At 44.0% G+C, this 21,817-nt stretch overlaps 1 protein-coding gene across 1 annotated transcript in view; it reads right to left on the reverse strand.

Annotated features, from left to right (window-relative positions):
* MTCL3 (MTCL family member 3) overlaps window positions 1–18,741 on the reverse strand; it is a 38,246-nt gene extending 19,505 nt beyond the window's left edge. The window contains exons 1-4 of the mRNA XM_026105067.2: window positions 18,435–18,741; window positions 15,071–16,134; window positions 14,420–14,644; window positions 10,729–10,887 (exon numbers count right to left, since the gene is read on the reverse strand). Of these exons, the coding sequence (XP_025960852.2) occupies window positions 10,729–10,887; window positions 14,420–14,644; window positions 15,071–16,134; window positions 18,435–18,471 (1,485 nt within the window). The 5' untranslated portion in view covers window positions 18,472–18,741. The remainder of the gene's footprint in view (window positions 1–10,728; window positions 10,888–14,419; window positions 14,645–15,070; window positions 16,135–18,434) is intronic.
* Window positions 18,742–21,817: the final 3,076 nt, after the last annotated feature.

A 21,817-nucleotide genomic window follows, 5' to 3' on the forward strand; every position in this document is an offset into this window, starting at 1 on the left:
GCAAATCTGTAGCAATGAACAACTCTGAGAAGCATGATCCAAGGGAAGAAATGGTCTTAGGTGCTGACTTGCGAATAGGGCGTAGGGGCTCAAGTCCTTTCTCTAACACATAGTTCCTATGTGTTTGGAGGCTTATCTCTTATTCTGTGCCTATCTTTTTAGATGCTCAGTATCTTATTTTTTATAGAGGCTACTGCGAAGGAAGGGACCCTGATTTCACCTGGAAGCTGTATGTAGCACCAGTAATAACTTTGACAAGGGAATATGCAAATCTAAGACTGCCCATATCCATTACAAAAAGAAAGGAAAACAAGGCAACATTTTCCTGGCAAACGGAAGGAATCTCCTCCCCCTCATCAAACTAGAGTAGTGTTTACAGATTCAAAGAGTTGATTAAACTTTATTTTGTGATGGCTACATTCTTTTCTTTCTGTTTTAAACATATGCCACTTATACTCTTTTTCACTACAGTTGCCACTCTTTTATTATTATTTTCCTATTAGCAAGCAAACCTGCCACTCCTTTTGCACAGCCCTTGCAAATTTGAAGACTATTTAGCAAGTATCCATAAAACAGCACCCTGGCTTCAACGACCTTCTGAAAAAAGTCTCTTCCAGGCATCTTTTCCAACAAAATGTCTTCACAGTTAGGAATCTTTAAAGCTTTTTTTAAAAAAAAAAATCTTTCATTATTTATTACATATATTTTGGAGCTACATTTTTATTGACCAGACTGTTTATCTTTGGTTTTGATAAGCTCATTGAAACAAATTACTCAAGTGAATTGCTGATGGCTGATACATAAACCTCATAAAATTACATTTTAATTATGGTTAAACTACTTCTTAAGTGTACGTCATTTTTTCCTGTTTACGACATGCCATTTTTAGGGACTTATTATGACAGATTTTGTAACAGAAATTAATTTGTTTTCCCATTGTGATTCTTTTCTCATATTCAAAGAACTACACTGAAGCAAATTTTGCTTATCTGGCTTACTGTGAAATTGGTGAAATTGATCACAGCATGTCTGAGCAAAGATGTCAGAATCACACCCTCACAGATTATGAATAGCATCCCTGCTGAGTATTGTTTTTGAAGGAACAAAATATTTGGGCTGGATATGAAATGTAACAGAATTCCACATAAGTAAGTCTGACAGAAGTAAACAGGGGTTCTGCATCTGCGGAGATGTGGCACGTAGAGAATCACTGAGCTGGGTTTGGAGAGAGAGGACATTTTTTGCTTTTTAGTGTATAAACCCAGGCAGAGACTTGTTTCTTATCTCTTTTAAAAGAAGTCTCTTCATTATCTTTTTTTTCTTTTCACTGAAGGAAATAGAATTTTCATGAGGCAGCAAACTGACTGCCCAGATCACTGAAACCCTCTGCTTAAAGGTACTGTTAGCAGAAGTGTTACTGATAGACTCAACATTCGGGTCTTCTAAAAGACCCAGGAAAGACCTGGGCCTGTGAGAGACTTATAAATCCTCCCCTGCTGCCATCTTGTGCCAGGAGCAAGTAAATTACTGTAACTCTTCAAAGAGTACAGCTACTTCACTGATCCTGTGATTCATCAGCTACTCCAGCAGGTATGCCAACATCTCATCTCTCTCTAGCTTGTCTCTACTCCCTCCATTACTAGCTCTTTGAAATAGGCGAGGAGCAGGCTCACACTCTGAAGAGATACAGAACCATGGGGGGCAATTAGGGAGCACCTTGGGGACAGCATGATGGAGGAGACTCTCACATTTTCCCTGGTAAAGCAGCACAACCAGAGATCCATCTCAAGTGGCCTGTGTGCACACACCCTGGGAAACACACAGAAGCTAGAAATCCATGCACAGTTACAGAGCCAAGACTCACTGCAATCACAGAGACATGATGGGATAGCTCACATGACTGCGTGTGGTGATGGATTGATACAGGCTCTTTAGGAAGGACAGGCTGAGAAGGTGAGGAGGACGGGTTGTGCTCTACACAAAGGAGCAGTTCAAACGCATCGAGCTTTGCCTTGTAGCAAGTGATGGGCCAGTTGCAAGCTTATGGGTAAGGATTAGAAGACAGACAAGCATGGGTGACATCATTTTGGGTATCTGCTACAGATACCTCATGAAGAAGAGAAAATAGACGAAGCCTTCTTTAGACAACTAGAAGATGCCACATAATTTCTGCAATGTGAGGAAGACAATTTCTTGACACCAGGTGATCAACTAACCAACTGTAAGAGGCACTCTAATGGACCGCTTATGAATAAGGAAGAACAGGTCAGGGATGTGAAGGCTGATGGTAGCATTGACAGCAGTGACTATGAGATGGTGGAGGTTAAGGACCTGAGAGAAGCGAGCAAGACAAATAGTGGAATTGAAACCACGGACTTCAGGAGAGCAGATTTTGAACAGATTTCATGGACCTCCCTGGCAAGAACCTGTAAGAGAGTAGCCTGAAGGGCAAAAAGGCCCAGGAAAGCTGGTTGATTCTCAGGGAAAACTTTTTTAAAGCACAAGAATGGCCCATTCTGATGTGCGGAAAGTCAAGCAAGCATAGATGTACATGGAACTTCTGTCTGAGCTCAGATGCAAGACAGAAGTAAATAGGGGTTGGAAGCAGGGATGGGCTACCCAGGAGAACTATAGAGATGTTCCCTGGGTGTAAAAGGATAGAACTAGGAAAGCTGAAGTTCAACTGCAGTTGAAACTAGTGAAGGATAACAAGAAAGGCTTCTCTAAGTGCATAAACAGCAAAAGGAAAGCTAAGAAAAATGTGGGCATGCTTCTCAGTGTGGCAGGGGACCTAGTGACAAAGCCTGTGGATAAATCCAAGGTACTCAATACCTTTTTTGCCTTGGCTTTAATGACAATGTTTATTCTCAGGCCTCCCAAGCCCCTAGGCCTACTAGAAGAATCTGCAGGAGTGAAGCACTATCCACAGTAGAGGAAGATCACTTAAGCAAAGTAGACGTACACAAGTCCATGGGATGAGACAGGGTGCAGCACAAGGTACTGCAGGAACTGGCTGATGTCACTGCAAGACCATTCTCTATCATCTGTGAAAGGTCATGGTGACTGGGAGGGGTTCTTGACGACTGGAAAAAGGCAAATTTCAAGAAAGGCAAGAAGACAGATCAGGGGAACTACAGTCCAGTCAGTTTCACTGCAGTCCCTGGGGAGATTATAGAGCAAATCCTCCTGAAAGCCATGTCCAGGCACATGAAGGACAAGATGAAGACTGGGAACTGCCAGCATGGATTTACCAAGACCAAACTGTGCCTAATCAATCTCACAGCCTTCTATGATGGGATGACTGGCTCTGTGCATAGGAGAGGAGTGGATGTCGTTTTCTTTCACTATATCTTCAACAGTCTCTCATAGTATCTTTATAGCCAATTGATGAGCTACAGTTTGGAAAAGAGGACTATAAAGTGGTTAGAAAATTGGATGGGCTGACAAGCTCTGATGGTTGTAATCGGCAGTACAAGGCCAGACTGGTGGCCAGTTACTAGTGGTGCCCCTCCTGGACCAACACTACTTAATGTCTCTGTTAAGGACCTGGACACAGGATACAGTGCTTATCAGCAAATTCACAGATGATACCAGATTGAATGGATGAGAGGCAGATAGGCAACATGCAGGAGAGTCAACAAGGCTGGTATTCAGAGGGAACTTCAGGTGCTGGGGGAATGGACGGACAGGAACCTCATGAAATTCATCAAAGACAAACGCAGAGTCTGACATGTGGGATGGAGTAAACCTATACAGCAGTACATATTAGGTGCCCACTGGACAGAAAGCAACTCTGCGGAAAAGAACCATGCTGGCGGTCCTCATGGAAAACAAGCTGAACATGAGTCCATAGTGTGCTCTTGAATGCTAACTGCATATTGGACTTTATTAATGTAGCCAGTAAGTCAAGATAAGGGATTTTCCTACTCTGTTCAGCACTTGCAAAACTGTATCTGAAGACACTGGCGTACTGGGGCAAGTCCAGCAGAGCACCACATAGATGATTAGGGGACTGAAGCACAAGACATGCAAGTACAGGCTAAGAGTTTGTTCAGTCTTAAGAGCAGAAGGCTCAGGGAGGATTTTATTATTGTCTTTGGCTACCTAATGGGAAGGTACAGAGAAGACTGAGAAATATTGTTCTCAGAGATGTACAAGGATAGGACAAAAGGCAATGGACACAAAGTGCAACACAGGAAAGTCTGATTAGATATTAGGCAAAACATTTCACAATGAGAATGATCAAACACTGAAACAGGTGCCTAGGGAGACTGTGGAATCTGCTTCCTTGGAGGTACTCAAAGGTCTGAGGAACTTGATCTAAGCTGGTCCTGCTTTGAACAGGGGACTGGACCATATGAACTTCCAACTTATATGATTGGTCCCTTCCAATATAGGAATCTATCCAGAAAACACACACAAAACCCAAGTAGGACAAGAGCATAAACAAACCAACTAGGTTTACTTCTGAGAGTGTAGGTCTAGATTAAGGTATGGTAACATCAGTTAACAGGTAGCTAACTTTACCATTCACACTCTTGCTGAATATCCTCTGACTGTGCAAAAATTCCTGATAATGTCTGCGGCACAGAATGTTAAAACATAGAAAAAGAAAAAGGCAGCAAAAGAAATTTCTAAACTTGTTACTATTTAAAAAATAGATGCATTCCCATCTTATGAAAATAATGTACATTCACAAAGCAAGAAGTTGAGTTATCACACCAAATCAATGTGGCTTTCAATTAGATACTAAAAGCAACAAGCCTGCTCACATCAGCTTACAGCAGTGATCTCTCAGTGTTCCATACAAGCTACACATAGCTTCTTCTGTATTCTAAAGTTTTTACAATATTTGACAGCAGGAATATATAGAACTGTTCCTCAGTTATGAAAACATTTGCCTGCAATTGACCTAAGACACTTTTTAACTAGCAAGCCTGTGACAGAAAGTTTTAATTCTGGAGGCATCCAAAAAATGTAATACTGTTGTTGGATCTGGTTGCCTTGTCTATTGGGAATGCTGCAAAACACCACCTATTGTGAGACTTGTTTCCAGTTTCTTATAACTTTGTCACATTTTAGATGTTGAGGCCACACTAAGCATCTATCTCAGGATAAGCATAAAGGTTGTTAATATTTTGGAAAATTTCTGCAAAATGATTCAGCTCTTTTCAAGAAGAGGATACCTTGTTTTGCACCTATTAAAGAATTTTAGCAACTGTTCTTTGAGAAGTTCCAGTATGCATGTGCTCTGGAGCAGAGACTTTGTGTCTGTATTAGATATATATAGCTCCTGCTTTTCTAATTGACCCACATCATGACTGGCCAAATTATAACCTTTCAGAAAACTTCCCTTCCTGTATATAGCCAGGTGGTTATTTCTTGGAGTATACCAGTTAAATTTGCTGAAAATTCTGTATCTACAAAGTGCCACATCCTCTCACATTGCCAGTTGTCGATCTGCCTGCACATTCACTCCCAAATGATATATCATGCTCTGACTCCAGGGTAGGAGGCAAAGCCTGACTGTTCCTGCAGTTATTGTTCCATTTTGCTCTAGGAAAGGTTAAGGCCAGGCATTAGAACCAGAGATAATTTTCTCTTGTGCTCATAACGATTGAGTTGCTATTCCTCAGTACAATGAGTGATCCTACACTGCTCCCAGTCCAGATGCAGAAATGGAAAGAGTTATACTTGGAAATAAGGAAAGGAACAGAACAAACCAGAGAAGCTGACTGTTTTGAATGAGGATGGGTAAGAAGAATTGGGGGAAAGGGACAAAGTTCACAGACGAGAGAAACTGTGACTAAGAAATGGAGATAACTTACTGGCAGTTGCGTACAAGGAAAATGAACTGAAGGAGGCTTGAAATCCAGAGGGATTGTTGGACACTGATGAAGAGCTGGAGGGATGAAGGGAAGGAGAGAGTAGGGATGACTCATACTAGGAACCAGAAGTATTACAAGACAAGAAAAGGAGACACAGGATCAAGACCCAAAGAGAACCTGGAGAATCTGAAACTCCATGCATAGGAGTAGGAACTACTACTACTCCATAGTAGGAAGAATGGAAAGAAGTGGTTGTGGTCAAATGGCAGGAGAAAGGGCTTAGGAAGTGAAAGGGCTGTGAGAAAGGAGAGACACTGGATCTTTATCAAAGAAACATAGTGGGATAAGACATAAGGAGACTGGTATTGGATTATTCACTGGTGTTGCTGATCAAGTGGCTGGGACTGGGCCATCCCACACCAGGTCTTTTCACAGCTCTCTCATTGTAGCTTTTGTTGTCAAATCTCCAGCTACCCTCCTGATTTCTAAGTAGCCTAGGCACTCAGAGAGAGGTGTAGGGAGCTAATCTGTAGCCCACAGACTATATGAACAAGGTAGACAAAGGTTGCAAGAAGCAGAAAAGTATAACTACTGTCCTGTGGTCCCACAACAGGTTAGTATCAAAATCAGGAATAGAATTCATATTCCTCTCTCCAAGTCCAGCGCCCATTTCCCTAGCCTGTGCTGTCTTGGTCTGCTTTCATGTAGCATACAATATAGCCTTATTGACATTCCAAGAAAACACCATCACATGGACAGAAACATAAATTCCTCTGCCTCATTTTTGAATTGATTAGACACAAGATACAACTCTCATCCACATGCCATATAGCCACAGTCATTGCAAGATCTATTCCTGAGCTAATAAACTATGCTTAGAAAAAGAAAATGTTAGTTTGAGTACAACATCACCCTAATGTGGCTATAAGAACTGAGCTGTTTTGCATCTGGCCAGCTTGAAGCACTAGCAGAGCGACCCATAGATTCCTATCCATAAAGCCATATGTCTTTGAAAGCACAGGACCTCCTGCAACTACATATCTGCATTGCAATGAGGATTTCTGAAGCCCAGGGTCCAGTACATCTGTCATATTTCTCTACCTACTTCATTTCTCTCACAACAAACCATCTAAAGCATGGCTAATTGGGCATTTCTTACACAGCTATAGCAACTGAATGAATTCTTATTTCATGCTATTAGAATGAAAAGCTCTATAAGAGTTAGCCAGGCTTTGACAAATGGTTACCAGTCTTTGAATTATTAAGTCCTTGTCAGTTTTCTATAGCAGGAGTAGAGCCGCAGATTTGAACAATGCCTTTGCTTACTGCCTACCTAAAAAAAGAGTGTAAAAACTAAAATGAAAGTAATTAATGCAACTCATGGTTTCATTGATAAGGAGCCCAACTGATTAACAATTTTTTTACATATAAAAAATATATATCTAGCTACAGTTTGTTTTCTGTTTCTTCTAGAAAACAGTTAATTTCCCTAGTTCGCTCTCAGCTTGCCAACAAGCATTGCAATTAATAATAACAAAGTGGCAATTAATGGCAGTTGCTACAAAGAAATTCTGAGAATTGGGAGTGCAGATGAAAAATCTGTGTGTTTCCACACGGATATATGCAGGATATGTGGATATATTCACTGCTAAATGAAATAGCTGCAGGTGGCTTAAATGGCACTGCAAGGAAGAGTAACTGATAGAAAGCATATGCTTTGCTGGAACACCTTCCAAATTCTGGATGTTTACAAGTTTCTGCTGACATCAGCAACATTAATTTCCATTTGTCAGGTAATATATCACAATTCTTCTTTCTCAAAACCTCCAAAACAAGAAAGGAAATATCAACTCTCTCTCTTTTTTAATTATTAATAGGTGTATACATTCACAAGTCTGTATTCACCCAAAGGTTCAGTGGAGGACGCTAGATCTGTCTCTACACAAACACATCTTCTAGCATTTATCTTTTATACGTTTGCTGTCAAGTCTGTCTACATTTTTTTAAAACAGTAGAGAATCTCTACAAAGAGAACTTTGGCTCTGATCATGCTCTAGAGACTACCTGACATAAAATGCTGCTTCTCTCTCCAACATTTTCTAGTGTATCTTTTAAATGTTCTCTGCTGTCTCACACTGTTCATCATAAAAAGAGAGCAAATTTCCCAAGGCAGTCACAAATAAAGTTTTTTAAAAGAATGGGAAGCTTTTGCCAGCTGATGCATAAAATTAGAATTGTGTTTTTGCACAACATGATGACATAAAAAGGACAGAAATCAGTTATACATATGATGAGCACTCTTATTGTGTTGTAAAATAATAATAATAAAAAACTTTATTGATTTTGGTGATTAACTCTATCATTAACTGTAAGGTCAATAAAAATTAAGATCAGAATCCAGACAAAATGTCTCCACTCTGCATGCCTATTTATGCTGAGTAAAACTTACTTAAGCAGGAGACTCCATTGGTTATAATGAGTGTACTGAAATGAGAAAGGGTTGTAAAACAATGGACCCAGTGGAAATAATTTACAAGCAAACAGAAAATTAGCATTATGATGATCATCTGACAATGAGATTTAAGACACAGGAAACCCCTGACTGCATAAGAAGAAAAAAAGATATTTGTCACAGAAGAATTCTAATGCACTTCAGACTGCTTGGGGTTGTTTTCATCGTTGTTTCACGTTAACATTTTCATAGCTTCTTCACAGACCCTAAATTTCGAATTTGTAAGAATTACTATTCTTTACCAGCCTCCTTCCATTGGTTCCCAAGTCATGGCACATTTGCAAAATGCATAATAATTTGTGTTCACTTCAAACTTGTTTTTCTCTGACTTGCATTTCCTTAACCACCCTCCAACTTCCTCCATCCAGTGTTGAAAGTCGTGAGGTCTCTTCTCTTACTGGATGAGACTCAGTAGCCTGATGTTTGAAATATATAAATGAAAATTACTCCCTAATTATGATGACACACACAATGACTGGGCAGGGCAAAGTTCTGCTCCCCAGTTCAGTATTAGGATACATTTCTGACTCTTGGTCCGCTCCACCTCTACTCTGGTGTAGAGTCTTAACACATTTTTCCATTCTGGCCCAGTGCCCCTACTCGGTGCCAGTGGGAACCATCCATCTGCTTCAGCTTCTTGGAAATAGTATCATGTAGAATAGCCCTTGGCTCAAACATGATGTTTTCCTGTCCTCTGGAGTACTAAGTGTCCTTCCATTGACAACAAGAGCAAAGACAGAAAGGGGCAAACACTTAAGCTAAAGAAAGCAGTGCAATATGAAAAGAGCAGAACCCCAGTTTAGACAGAAAGGGGCAAACACTTAAGCTAAAGAAAGCAGTGCAATATGAAAACAGCAGAACCCCAGTTCAGAGTAGTGGGCTAGAGGGCAGAATCAGGATAAGGAGAAAGCAATCACAGATGACAGAGATGAGAAACCTATTTATTGAGTTAATTGCCTGCAGGTATATCGTTCCCACAGAGCATAAGGTATTAAATTGCCACTACACTTAATTTTAATACAAAGACCCATGAGAAATCATAAGGTAAAAGAAGCTAACTGTGGTACAACCTATCACAGGTCAGGAGCACAGGATTCAGAAACAAATCTACAAGAAATAGTAGGCTATAGAGTCTAAATGGACAAGAATAAGGGAAGATTTGGAGTACAGCCAAGTCTATAAACAAGTTATAAGGATAATTACAGAAAGATCATGATCTCGCAAAGAAGATGGTCATGGCAACAGAGGGCAGTGGTATTTTATGATGGAAACCAGAGTGAAAACAGAAGAGAAAGATTCCCAGGCAGAGAAGGGGGAAGCAGGAGAAGGCTCAGATTTCATGCCCTTTTCAAATCCGCAATTATCTGGAAAAGCAGTAGAAGGTGGCAATAAACACCTGTTTATCCTCTACTAATATGTCTGAAATTCATTTCCTGTAAGGAAAACATACGAATATTTTTAATGCTACCTCCCTTTAAGTAAGCTCTTGCAATTCCTAAAGATAATGTAACTTACCATACAGATGAAAATCTCCTAACTTTCTTAACAACTGAAGTACATTTCTTCTGTTTTATACAAGATTAAAGTAGACTTTGGCCTTCCTGCTAGGGAATGCTAAAAATGAAAATCAATGACATTTGTTGAATTGTAGACACTGAAATCAAGAGTTGTTTCTAAAATCTGTTTTGAGAATTCACTGTTAGTCAACATTTTCTGTTTTTAAGACTTGCTTTGTTATCTCTCAGTCTGCCAGGCTGTTACTGCTGTAACACATTTTCTGCTTACTTGATGGGACAGTGTCTTGCATCTGTATGCTGGCAAATGGAGTAATTGTGAAGGTGAATTGGATATAATATAAAATTATGCTTTGACTGAAAGGTCGGGTAGAGTCACTCACTCTTCAATACTCCAAAAGAACATAATAAAACAAGATGAGGAGGTGATTAGATCCCCAGTCTTCAGTGTGCCTGGTGGTACCCCACAGTAGTTAGTAAGGGAAAAATAGTGCTCCTTGTAAAAACACACCGGGAACATAATTTTCAAAATTAGACATCTCTAACTCTCTTCAGCATTCTTCTTCCATCTATGTTATACAAGTACAGTGTCTCAAAGCCGCTGAACTCAGTTAACCCCAGTCCAACATCTCCCTCCTTATACAAGGAAAACAAAGCCACATTTTGGTTTCTGTTTCTCCTAGGAAACACTGAATTTTTCTAGTTTATTCTCAGCTTCCCAGTAACCAAGCTGTACTGTACCACTCTTTGCTACTTTCTACCTTTATTTGCCATATTTTGTGCTCCCAAAACAAGTTATAGGAAGATAAATAGTTCAGCAGTAAGAATTTGAGAACTTCAAACACTTTATGTAGAAACAAACAGCAACACTAACCTCTTTCATTTTTTCCAGTTCATTCTGTAGTGCCTGTTTTGCAATTTCAACTTCTATAAGCTGCTGTCGTAATTTTTCATTTTCATCTTCTGTCACAGTACGTTTTTCTTCCACGTTTTCTAACTCATGATGAAGTCTCACCGATACATCTTTTGCAACCTAAATAGAATGGTATTTCAAAAGAAAGAAAGAAAGAAAAAAGAATTACTGCTACAGTACTAAGTGTCTAAGCACCCACTTACAGGTTAATTTTGGATGTCTTTATGGAAGCACTATATAAGGAAACAGTTAAACAATGACATCCACAGGTTGAATTCTAAATGATTCAAAATTCAAGCCAATTCCCACAAAATATTGAATATTCTTCCTAAGGACTTCACTGAAAACCACATTAGATACTAAACCACTAAACACTTTCTCAGGTTGCTTTATGCCAACAATGAAACGGTATCTTCATTAGTCTTCGAGACAGTGAAGCGAGTATTTTCTCTCAAGTATTGCCAGCTTATGCTTCTCAATGCACTGAGGCAGATGTCCTTCAAAAACTTAAGATGTGGAAGCATCAGGCAAAAGCAGGGTTCATCTTCTCGAGGCCTACTGTACCTATGCATTGTATAGGGCTACAAACAAGTGGGACACATTTTTAGTTCTGCCTGCTTGTCTCTCTCTCTCCCTCACGCCTGGCTATATATTAATACCTGCAATTTACTAGTACTGATTATTTTGAAGAGTAAAATATGAGCAAACAATGTTTTTACTGAGCCTTTATTCACCCAAATGCTGTGCAATATTTTTAAATGAACGGGCTCACTAATGTTTTTGCTTTATATTTTGAAAAACATTTTCACAGGAATAGAGTCAAAAGGCAGATGACAAGATCTAATTCCTTTTCCTCGTGTAAGTTGATGAGAATTTTGCCATTTGAGCCACTTGCATTGTATTTTGTGAAACCACCAAAACTATAATCATGCATTAAAAATATTTAAATATACACTAACCACTGTTATGATGGTGATTTTGACATATATGGTATGAAAAGCCTAATTTGTTGCTTTTTTAGAACATTGGAAAGTATAATTAATCCTTCTTAGCATTAGCTAGGGGAGCTCAGAGAGCTATCCGTTATGGCTTTCAACAAGACAATCATTATGTTTTTAAGAACTTCCTTTGACATACTAAAACTCTAAAGAAAAAATAATAATTGTAAGCAAGCAATCTAGAAGAATCCAATCTATCAGAAAGCAGCAGCAGCTAGTGACTCACCCTCCCCAACAAGAAGCACAGTGTGTGCGAATTACTGATACAACACTGCAGTGTAGCACAAGATCATTCAGTAACCTCCCCCACTGCACACACACTCAAGACACATAATGCCCAACAGAAACAGCGAATGGAGGAGAATTTCAATTATAACCATACACCAAAGAGACTGCAGGATGAGGTGAGAATATCAAGTTATAGGGCTATATCTTGATGTCTTTTCCCATACTTGGCATTAAACTGCGCATTTGGTTATCCACTCAAAGTAAATGGACAACCATTGGAGACATATCTAACAGCACCCTATCAGAATCTGTCTTCGATACATAATTGCAGCCTGTACCAGTGAACATAAAGAAATAATAAAATCATTGCTGGTAATGATTTTCAGCACAAAATTTGGTAGAGTCACAACTAATAAAGACAAATCCTACAGAGCAAACTGGATCACATGGGAAAAGGGCTCACTTACGCAAGATGCATTTTAATACGGATGCATGCAAGATTATATCTCTGAGGGATTACATTCCCTAATATATTGCCCTTGTAAAATGGACAGTGTTATTTTGGATAGAAATTCTTCAGAAAAGGACTTTGGAATACTGCAAAGAACTGCACATGAACTACAGTTGTAGCTAGTTAAAAACAGGAATTCCATTTGGCAGAAATTTGGCATTTGACATTCATTCCTATTCCAAAGCAGAACACAATCTTGATCTATGGGAAGGTTTTACAAGAATGTCACTCCTTTTCAAAATAGTCACTTGTCTGGTAATTAGGAAAGACAAGTAGCAAATCCTAATTAAAGTGACCCCGTTGTCCAATTCAACCTAAGGCTTGAACTAACATCTCCGATACAGCAGGTGAGCACCTAACCACAGAATCAATTTCCCTCTTAGGCCCTGTGAATATATTAATCATGAATACAAAGTAGCATTGAGCCAACAAAGAAATCAACTCTACTGACCAGAAGCATGATATTCACTTATAGGGCCATGTAGGTTCATGTTCAAATTCTGCTTGCAAAGGTGAACATCTCAACTATTCACCTAAACACCATTTTGAGCATGCAAAATGTCTCTTGTTTTGATCAGAAATTCTCTCTCATCCCTGGAAAATATGCACCAAAAGGTACTTCCACTAATTTTGTTTCTGACCAGGAAGAAAATGTTTTGTCAAGAGCCATGTGAACAGCTTTACTTACAGAACGGTCATGGCCAAAACAGCAAATGTGATTTTTGAATATGCATAGAAAAGGAATATTAAATAGAAATACAGAGGAGGAAATCAGCATTCTAAATGGCATTAGTGAGAAAATTACTGGAATAACATGTTTTGGCCTGGTGTCCACACTTAGTAAGAATGAAAACAAGCTGGAAAATTTTCAGAAAAGATAACTCAAGTCTGAAAAACAGGTCTGGGAATAACAGACTTGCAATCTATTATACTTATCAAAAAGAAGCTTAAAAACGACCTTGTTCATGATCCTATATTAAATCAGTATTTTCAATTGTAATCAAGAGAATCCAACCAAGTAGTCATAGGCAACTAGTCCCGGGCAGAAGTGTGGCCAGTAAGATCAATTTTGCTATACAGCGGTCTGCATTTCCACTGAAAAATGGCTGGGAGACTTCTCAACTGAAAAAAAATGAAAAGCGGTGATTCAGTAGGAAATGCCTTAACAAGATCTAGTGGATGGAAGTAGAAGTTAAACAACTTCCACCTCGCACAAGAAACGTTTTTTCCTGTAACTGGAGCAATCCGGAGTGGAGATAATGCTACTTTACCAATGGCAATCTTTAAACAAAGACTGAAACTCTTCCTCAGCAAAGGGCTGCCGTTCTTTCAGAAGTTACAGATTGGATACCAAGATCACAGGTTGAAATTCTGTGGGCTGTGTCTATGATTTTAGGTGGTCAAGGAAAATCCTGGCTTCACTGAAGATAACTGCAGTTTTTCCACTGGCATCAATGGAGTCAGGATTTCATGTTGTGACTCTGCAAATACTCAATCTAACAGTCTGCTGAAATCTTACCAAAGAGCACTGTAAACCCCTAAGAATCAATGGGACTATTCAGTGAGGTTGGTTCAGTGTTGTGGTAGAGTATGTTGTGTGTTCATCACAAAAGATCCAAAACCTCCAGATCCTAATCCATACTTTTATCACTTCTTGCACACTAACTGAACAAAAAATGATTGGATGAAGGCTGCAAATAACCTTACTCACAAAACCTTACTACAGGGCTACTTACTGAGGTGCTTTTAAGCCTGTTATTAAGGTAAGTTTGGGCCACTGTGACCCCCCCGTGCTGTAGTGGCTGCACGTTTCACAGCAGAGGGATAGAAATGCCTGAGTCACTAGAGACCAGAGAGCACGGTCATGTCTCCACCTGCCGGTGTCCCTCTCCTTGACACCTGCTCCCTCCTGTACCTTCAGGTCCTGCTCCATGCTGCGCAAAAGCTCTCCGTCGATCTCTCCAGTCTGTGCGTAGCGGAGCCTCTTGCGCTCGGCCTTGCGCAGCCGGTACTGAAGGATCCGGCAATTTTTGTTGGCTCGCTCCAGTTCGTGGCGCATTTCTTGAAGCTGACAAGCATCCTCCTCGAAGAAACTGTCCCTCATCTCGTCCATCTCAGTCCTCAGTTCATCTATCTCATTCTGACACCGGGGCAAGAAGGGGACGCAACAGGTGGGTCAAAAAACAAAAACATCAGAGACACTGAGCACAGGGGAAGGCGGCCAAAATGGAGCTCGAAGACAGGCCCTCCTCCCCATAAGGACACTTACTGGGTAAACGCAGCAGAGCTCACTAAAAGCACCATCAGGAGCAAGAAAAGTACCACTGCCTGCACACCCCACGGCAGGGCCATCTTAAGCCTCCCCTAGCTGGTGCCAGGGAAGGGGGAGGCACGGAAGCACCCCTCAGCCCCCCGCCGGGCCTGCCCGCCTGCCTCCCACCCCAGCCCGCCTGCCCCGGCCCCGGCCCCCGGGGGACGCCCCAGGAGGCTGCCGGGGGCCCGGCCCCGAGCCGCGCCCAGCGACCCCAACCACCGCCCCAACGGTCCCGCCGCGGCGGCCTCTCACCTTGAGGCTCTCGTTCTCCTCGCGCAGCTTCTCCATCTCCTCCTGAAGCTCCTCCTGCTGCTGCGGGCTCAGGGCGCCCTCGGGGCCGCCACTTCTGCCGCCGCCGCCCGCCTCGCCCTGCCGCAGCCCCTCGGCCCCGGCGGCCGCCATGGCAGAGGGCGAGGAGGAGGAGGGGGAGGAGGCGGCCAGGGGAGGCTCGGCCGAGGCGGCGGCCACTGCCGCGGAGGAGGAGGAGGAGGAGGAGGAGGAGGAGGAGGAAGCGCTGCCGCTGCTGCTGTGGTTGCTGCCCTTGGTTTGCATTTGGGCGGCCGCCGCCAGCCCCTTCCTGAGGTGGAACTGGATGAGCTCACTTTGCAGGCATCCCTCCTTCCAGTACCCGCCGCCGCCCGCCGCCCCGCGGCCCTTCCCCGCGCCCGAGGAAGATGGAGGCGCCGGGGTCGCCTCCCCCGCGCCCTTCAGCGGCGACCGCCCCGCTTTGCCCCTCCAGTGCCTGGGCGGCGGCGGCGGCGGCAGCGGCGGCTGCAGCGCCACCGCCCCCTCCCGCTCCCCCCCGCCGCCGCCGCCTCCCGCAGGAGGCGCCTCCTCGGCGGCCCGCGGCGCCGGCGCCTCCGCGTCGCGCAGCGGCGGCTCCTCGGCGGCCGCCCCCGGGAAGGCCTTGCCGGCCGCAGCGGGCGGCGGTTCAGCACTGGCGCCGGGCTGGACAGCTCCCGGCGGCGCCGCGCCGCGCGGCGGCGGCTTCTCGGCGGCGCGGCCGCGGGCGGCTCTGGACGGCAGCCCCGGCTGCGGCCGCACCGCGCCGGCCTTGGGGGCGGCGGGGCCGCGGGCGGCGGCGGCGGGCGGCGGCCGCGGGGGGGTGTCCCGGGCTCTGGCCGGAGAGGAGGCTCGCTGCTGCTTCCTGCCGCTGCTGCCCTCGGGATGGAGGCGAGGCTCGGCGGCGGCGGCGGCGGCGGCGGCGGCGCCCCCTGCAGGCGGCTGGCTCATGGCGGCGGCTATCTCCGGGAGACGTCCATCACCGGCGGCGTCCTCCTCCTCCTCCGCCTCCGCCTGCGCCTCCGCCCGGGGAGCTGGGGGAGGAGAAGAAGCGGAGAAGACGGTCGGGGTGGGGGCAGGGAGGGAGACACGCTGACAGCCCAGAGCAGAGCTTTCTGGCAGCACCAGCCGCCAGCGGGCCCGGGGCTCCCCGGCCCTCCTGCCCCGCCACTCCGTTTTGGGGCGCTGCGCTCCCAAATCCCCTAGCGCACCACCCCGCTGCGACCTGCTGCCACACTGATGGAGTCCAAAGCCAAGGGTGTCTCAGACCAGATTTCGGTCTCACTCTAACTGGCGTCAAACTGGAGCTGCTTTCTGATGGGACTCCACATTGCACAGCTGTGGCCAAGATCGGTTCCCGCTTATTCTGTTTCATCTAGGGATATTTTTCCCCACTCATGCCAAAACCCTTCCCTGTACAGGCTGCCACATCGTACTTATATTTCCATCCTCACACCACCTTCCTTCTTGCTCATCCACACCACTGAGCTGAGTACCAGTTTGGGCTGCTACTGCACCTGTAAATGCTACCTGCACCTGACTCCTCAAAGGCCTCATCAAGGCATCTTTCAAAGCAGAGCGGGGAAAGGCTGTTGTGCCAAAAGCCTGCACACATGGAAACAACAGACTCCCTTCAGCCTTGACAGGTTCCCTTCCAGGACCAGGTCAGGCTGCCTCAGCTCAGGAATCAAGGGCCATAAAGGAAGTGGGTAGGCAGGACAGGCACTCTCTGAATCAACTTCCAAGCCCAAATTTGCAATAATTTGTTTTCTAGAGGCATTGCCAGATCTTAAGACTGACTCAGGCTCATTACAGGTTATACTGACATAGGAATTAGGCATAATCACCCCAGTGGATTTTCAAAACAGAGGAGGTAAAGAATACACCCTGAGTACTGTGTGTTATGTGGTATATATCTAAGGGTGCTCAGATGACAATTTTCCCCCATATTGGCAAAGCTAGAGTTTTCGTGGTCACAACAGATTATTTAAAAAGGGCTATTAAGTGCCATCTCACACTAGAAACATGCTTCTTAATATATTCTGAAAATAATGGCTGTCATCCGTAAACTGTTTTCACATAGCCTTTATCTGAATGTCCTTAAAGGGAAAATGTGGGCAAAAGTAGAAATTACAGCATTCCTAGCATGGCCTAATGATTTGAAATGAACTGTAGCTGTGGGCCAAAAGGAAATAAAGAAAGAAACTCAACTGGGCACAGCCAGCACAGACAGCATCCCATACCCTAACAACTGGTTTACTCCCTGAAACCCACTACACAATGACACCACACTTACCCTGTGCTCTCTGGCAGGGGCACAGGGTTTCCTGTCAAATGCACTGTCACCTATCACACTGATCTTAACCAATGCTCTGAAAATTAATGCTCAAATGAATGTAATTTGGCAGAAACTTCCCAGGCAATGAAAGGGGAGTGTGGGAGAGAACAACTACCAGAACCTATACTGGTATCACAACACTTTACAAAAGATGCGGTTTACATCTCTACTGATTACCACAAAAAGAAACCCCAAACTGCTGTTGTTTGGAGCTGTACAGGTATAAAATATCAATCTTGAAATCCTGACCTAAAAAAACTGCAGAAAGTCAGGACTCAGCTTGGATCCTGTGCCTGACTCATTATTATGATTGTTATCTATCATTCAAAATTAAATTAAAGAAAAAGGGAACCCTACACTCTACCTGGATCCCTTCGTGAAGTTTCACTGCAGCAAAGTCATCGGGCTCAGCAGAGATCTGCCAGCAACATGACCTGAGCCATGCATGCCCCCGACTCCAGGACCGGCTACCGCCTACAGTTCGGTCGGCTGTTTTTTTAAATGGCACAACCGAAACCGCGTTTGAGCCCGAGTCCGAAATCTCCGTCCTCACAAAACTCCACAACACAATCTCCTCTCCAGAGGCAAAACCACGTGGCGTTTCAAAGAGGCGACAGGACGTTGCGCCTCTGCAGGTTTTCCTGTTGGGAACAGCTGCCAGGGCGGAAAAAAAAAAAAAAAGAAAAAAAACCCACATAAATAAAGGGCAGCAAGAACAGGGACTGCCAGAAGCCCGGTGGCTCCGCCCGCCGGCGCGGGGTGTCCCGGCTGGGCAGCGGCCTCCCGGCCCCGCCGAGCCCCGCCGCCGCTCGCAGCGCTCGCTGCGCCCCGGGCTCCGGGGCTTCGCAGCGCTTCTGCCTTTTGTCCAGGTTGCACAGGCGCGGGGGGATTTCCGCAGGTGCCCTTCCCGCCTGGCGGGTCTGCCGGACGCGAATCGCGGGGAGCGATTTTCTCTGAAAAAAAATGGCTTGACTAAAAAGCAGCCGCATTACTCACCACCACTTTTGTCTGTTGCTGGGCTGGCGAAATGCATGCACAGAGGGACAAGCGCCCGCACACGAGGTACCCAGCGCTGCCAGAGCCTCTCAGGAAAATGAAGCAATATTCATGAGCTGACCTCACTGGGCCTGGGAGACGGAAAGTGGGGGAGGGAGGAAAGCAGCGAAGGGAAGAGAAAGGAAAAGATTAAACGGCGAGAACCCCGCCCAGGCCTGAAAGCTGAGTTGCGTCCCCTTGTCTGTCTGCACATGGTGGAACTGGATTACAGCGCAAACGGGGAAAGGAGCAGGCTGCTTGCAAGGGATGTGCCCTTTTTTCTTCCCAATTCATCCCAGCAATCGATTCTGATCAATTCTTTAGTGTCCCCGTTAGGGGAGCCTGTTCTGAGCAGGCAGGGATGCCAGGCGCCTTCTGCATCAGCAGCAGGATGATAACAGGATTTTCCTTTGTTCGGTTCCTTTATCTGCGCTCGAAGTGTAGCGAATCCTTATTACGGCTCATTGACAAAAGCCTGCTACGACTGGGAAAGGTAGAAACAAAGGCGAATCCTTCTGTTCTATTGAAGATAAACCCCTGTTGCTATTTATTCGTGTGAATAGAAGGACTAACGTGCTATTTACCGTGTACTGATATCTTGGGCAAAAAACAGAGGTAAAGTCATCTTTATAACCTGAAGGGGTTTCATCTGTTTATTTCGTTTCCTGATCATAAGGTGAATTTATCTTTGCTCTGATGGGTCCACCGTAGATGGGTCTTAACACTTTGGACTTAAATTGTCTCCCAATTACAGACAAAGACAAATAGGAAAAAAAAAAAAAAGGCTGTCTTTCCTCTGCCCTCCGAGAAGGATAAATCGATAAACAGAGGGAGTATTTCCATCTGATAGCTATGCGTGGAAGTGTTGTGGACCCACCTCTGTGTGTGTGTGTGTGTGTGTGTGTGTGTGTGTGTGTGTGTGTGTGTAAAAGGCACTAAGGCAGGGGACGGGGTCCCTGCAGCCTCTGCCTGGCGCGGTGAAGTTCTGGGATAGGAAGTGCTTTCTCCCACCGGGCCAGAGTGAGGGACGGCTGTGGGGGGTAGGACACTTTGCTCCAGTTCGAGGGAGGGGGCTCCAGGCTGGAAATTATCCCTTGGGATAATAACCTGCAGATTTGGAGCCCGAGGGTCTAGGGCTAGGGAGGTGTGAAGTTTGCACCCAATGCACAGGGAGCAGGGCAGCAGGTACCATGGCGGGCGCAGAGGCCCAGGAGAACACCCACCTTATGTGTGGGTATACCAATAAACATACCATGGATCTGTACGTATGTACACATATACATCTATACATGCATCTATACATGCATTTATTTGTGTATATATTTATAAACACACAAATATACTGCACATACATACTATATATGTGTATACCTATACCCATGCACACATATGTATATGCATGTATCTGTATGAATGTGTGTGTGTGTGTGTGTGTGTGTGTGTGTGTGTGTATGCCTGATCCACAGGGAAAGGTCCGTGTGCAGGCCCTGGTGTAGGATGACTGGTGGCACCTTCTCCAGCACTCCCTGCCCCACAGTCCTCCCCTGCAGCCTCTTCTGGTATGACTAGCAGGACCAAATGCACAGGAAAAACCCTGCCTCTGAGACCGGATGTGAAAAGATGCTCCCCCTATCTGCATGTCCTTCAGCTTTGAGGCCAGGGACTGTATGAAGTGGATATATATAGATGTGATGAGTTGAGGGCAGTCGGAAAAGAGGAGATGGAATAATTATGCTGAAGAAGAAAAACATTGGGATGAGGAAAGGCTACTTTCGGAATTCATAATACTTAATGATTTAAATTAAGCTTTTGAAAGCTACCATAAATGTAGTCTGCAATGATATCAACTAAACAGAATAAGTGGTTGAAATGAGAGAAGTGAAAACACAAAATACTTCTTGAGACAGAGCTGAGAAATAAATCCAGTATGGTGTAGTATTCCTAAGAAAGTGGTGGATAGATGTTGCTAGAGAAGATCTGGACTCCTTGTCTTAGTGAATATACAGAATAATGGAGGTGAGACCGTGACAGTAAAGCAACATTTGGTCCATACAATATCCTCCAGAAGGAAAAGCACAGCAATCCCTACCTTAAAGCACTGAACAGCAGTTATCATCTTTTCTGCTCCCTCAGTCTTGTCAAGATGGCCTTTTTATTCTAAAACAAAAATGAGGAGTGATAACATCTCTTACTGTCTACAAAGAGTTTGATTGTGCCGTTGGAAAGATACAGACCCCTGTTCTCTTATACTAGCGTCCAAATGGAAACCAGGTCATCAGATTATCTTCAGGCCTATCATCAAGCCTTAAGTCTGATATTACAGGCCAATCTTACACTAGAATTTTTTGCCCATATCTTAGTATTGTTTTGTATTGTTGATATTATTATTGTATACAATCTTTCTATTTTGATTGAAACTCCCATGATGACACAGTTATAAAAACTGACATGGGCATAAACATCTTCTACTCATATCATTTACTATTTGGGGGAAATGAGTATACAAACTAAAACATCCTTTTGCTGTTAAAAGCTGTATTTCCATTAGGAGGGTTTGTTGCAAGATCTTTGTAGGTGTTTTACAGGATCAGCAGGTCTTTTCTAGGTAGATGTGACTACACCTAGCCTAGACTTAGTCCAGTACAGAGACCTACTGGATTTTTTCTACCGTACACGGAAATGTTAATACAGTAAAAGATCCATTTATGATCAGATTTTGCTGCAGATTCTCCAGAAGGCAAGCTGTGGAAGAAAGTGATACACAGGAAGGAACGTCTTAACTTTACACAGAAAACAAGGGCTCTCAGCTGACTACTACCATTCAGGAGTGAAACCCTGGCATGGTGCTGAACAGTTCCATAAATATATTGGCTCAAAAGGAAGTCAAATATTAGAAACTATTTAGCAGGGATAGTGAACAAAACAGAAAATATCATTATTCCCCCAGTATAATTCTGTAGTATGGCTCAGTTTTGATTACTGAGTGCAGTTCTGTCCCTCAACCAGGACACGATGGCGGTACAAAGATGGACAACAATGTTCTGCAAAGGCTCTATACAAGGAAAGACTAGGTATGGTAGGAGCTGTCAGGCTGGAAAAGGGATGATGGAGGAGAAATGTGATGCAAGTCCCTACACCGCTTAGTAGCAAAAGGAGGGTAAAATGTTCACTGTTATTCACTGTCTCTTCCTGTACAAGTATTACAAAGTTGTAAATGTGAATGAAAGAAACAAGCAATGTTGTTAAGCTGTGAAACTCCCTGCCACAGGATGCTATGGAATATAAAAGTCTGCATGAGTTTAAAAAGTAATTGAACAAAGTCACAGAAGAAAAATCCATTGAGA

Source organism: Dromaius novaehollandiae, chromosome 3, assembly GCF_036370855.1.
Source record: "Dromaius novaehollandiae isolate bDroNov1 chromosome 3, bDroNov1.hap1, whole genome shotgun sequence".
Classification (NCBI taxonomy): domain Eukaryota; kingdom Metazoa; phylum Chordata; class Aves; order Casuariiformes; family Dromaiidae; genus Dromaius; species Dromaius novaehollandiae.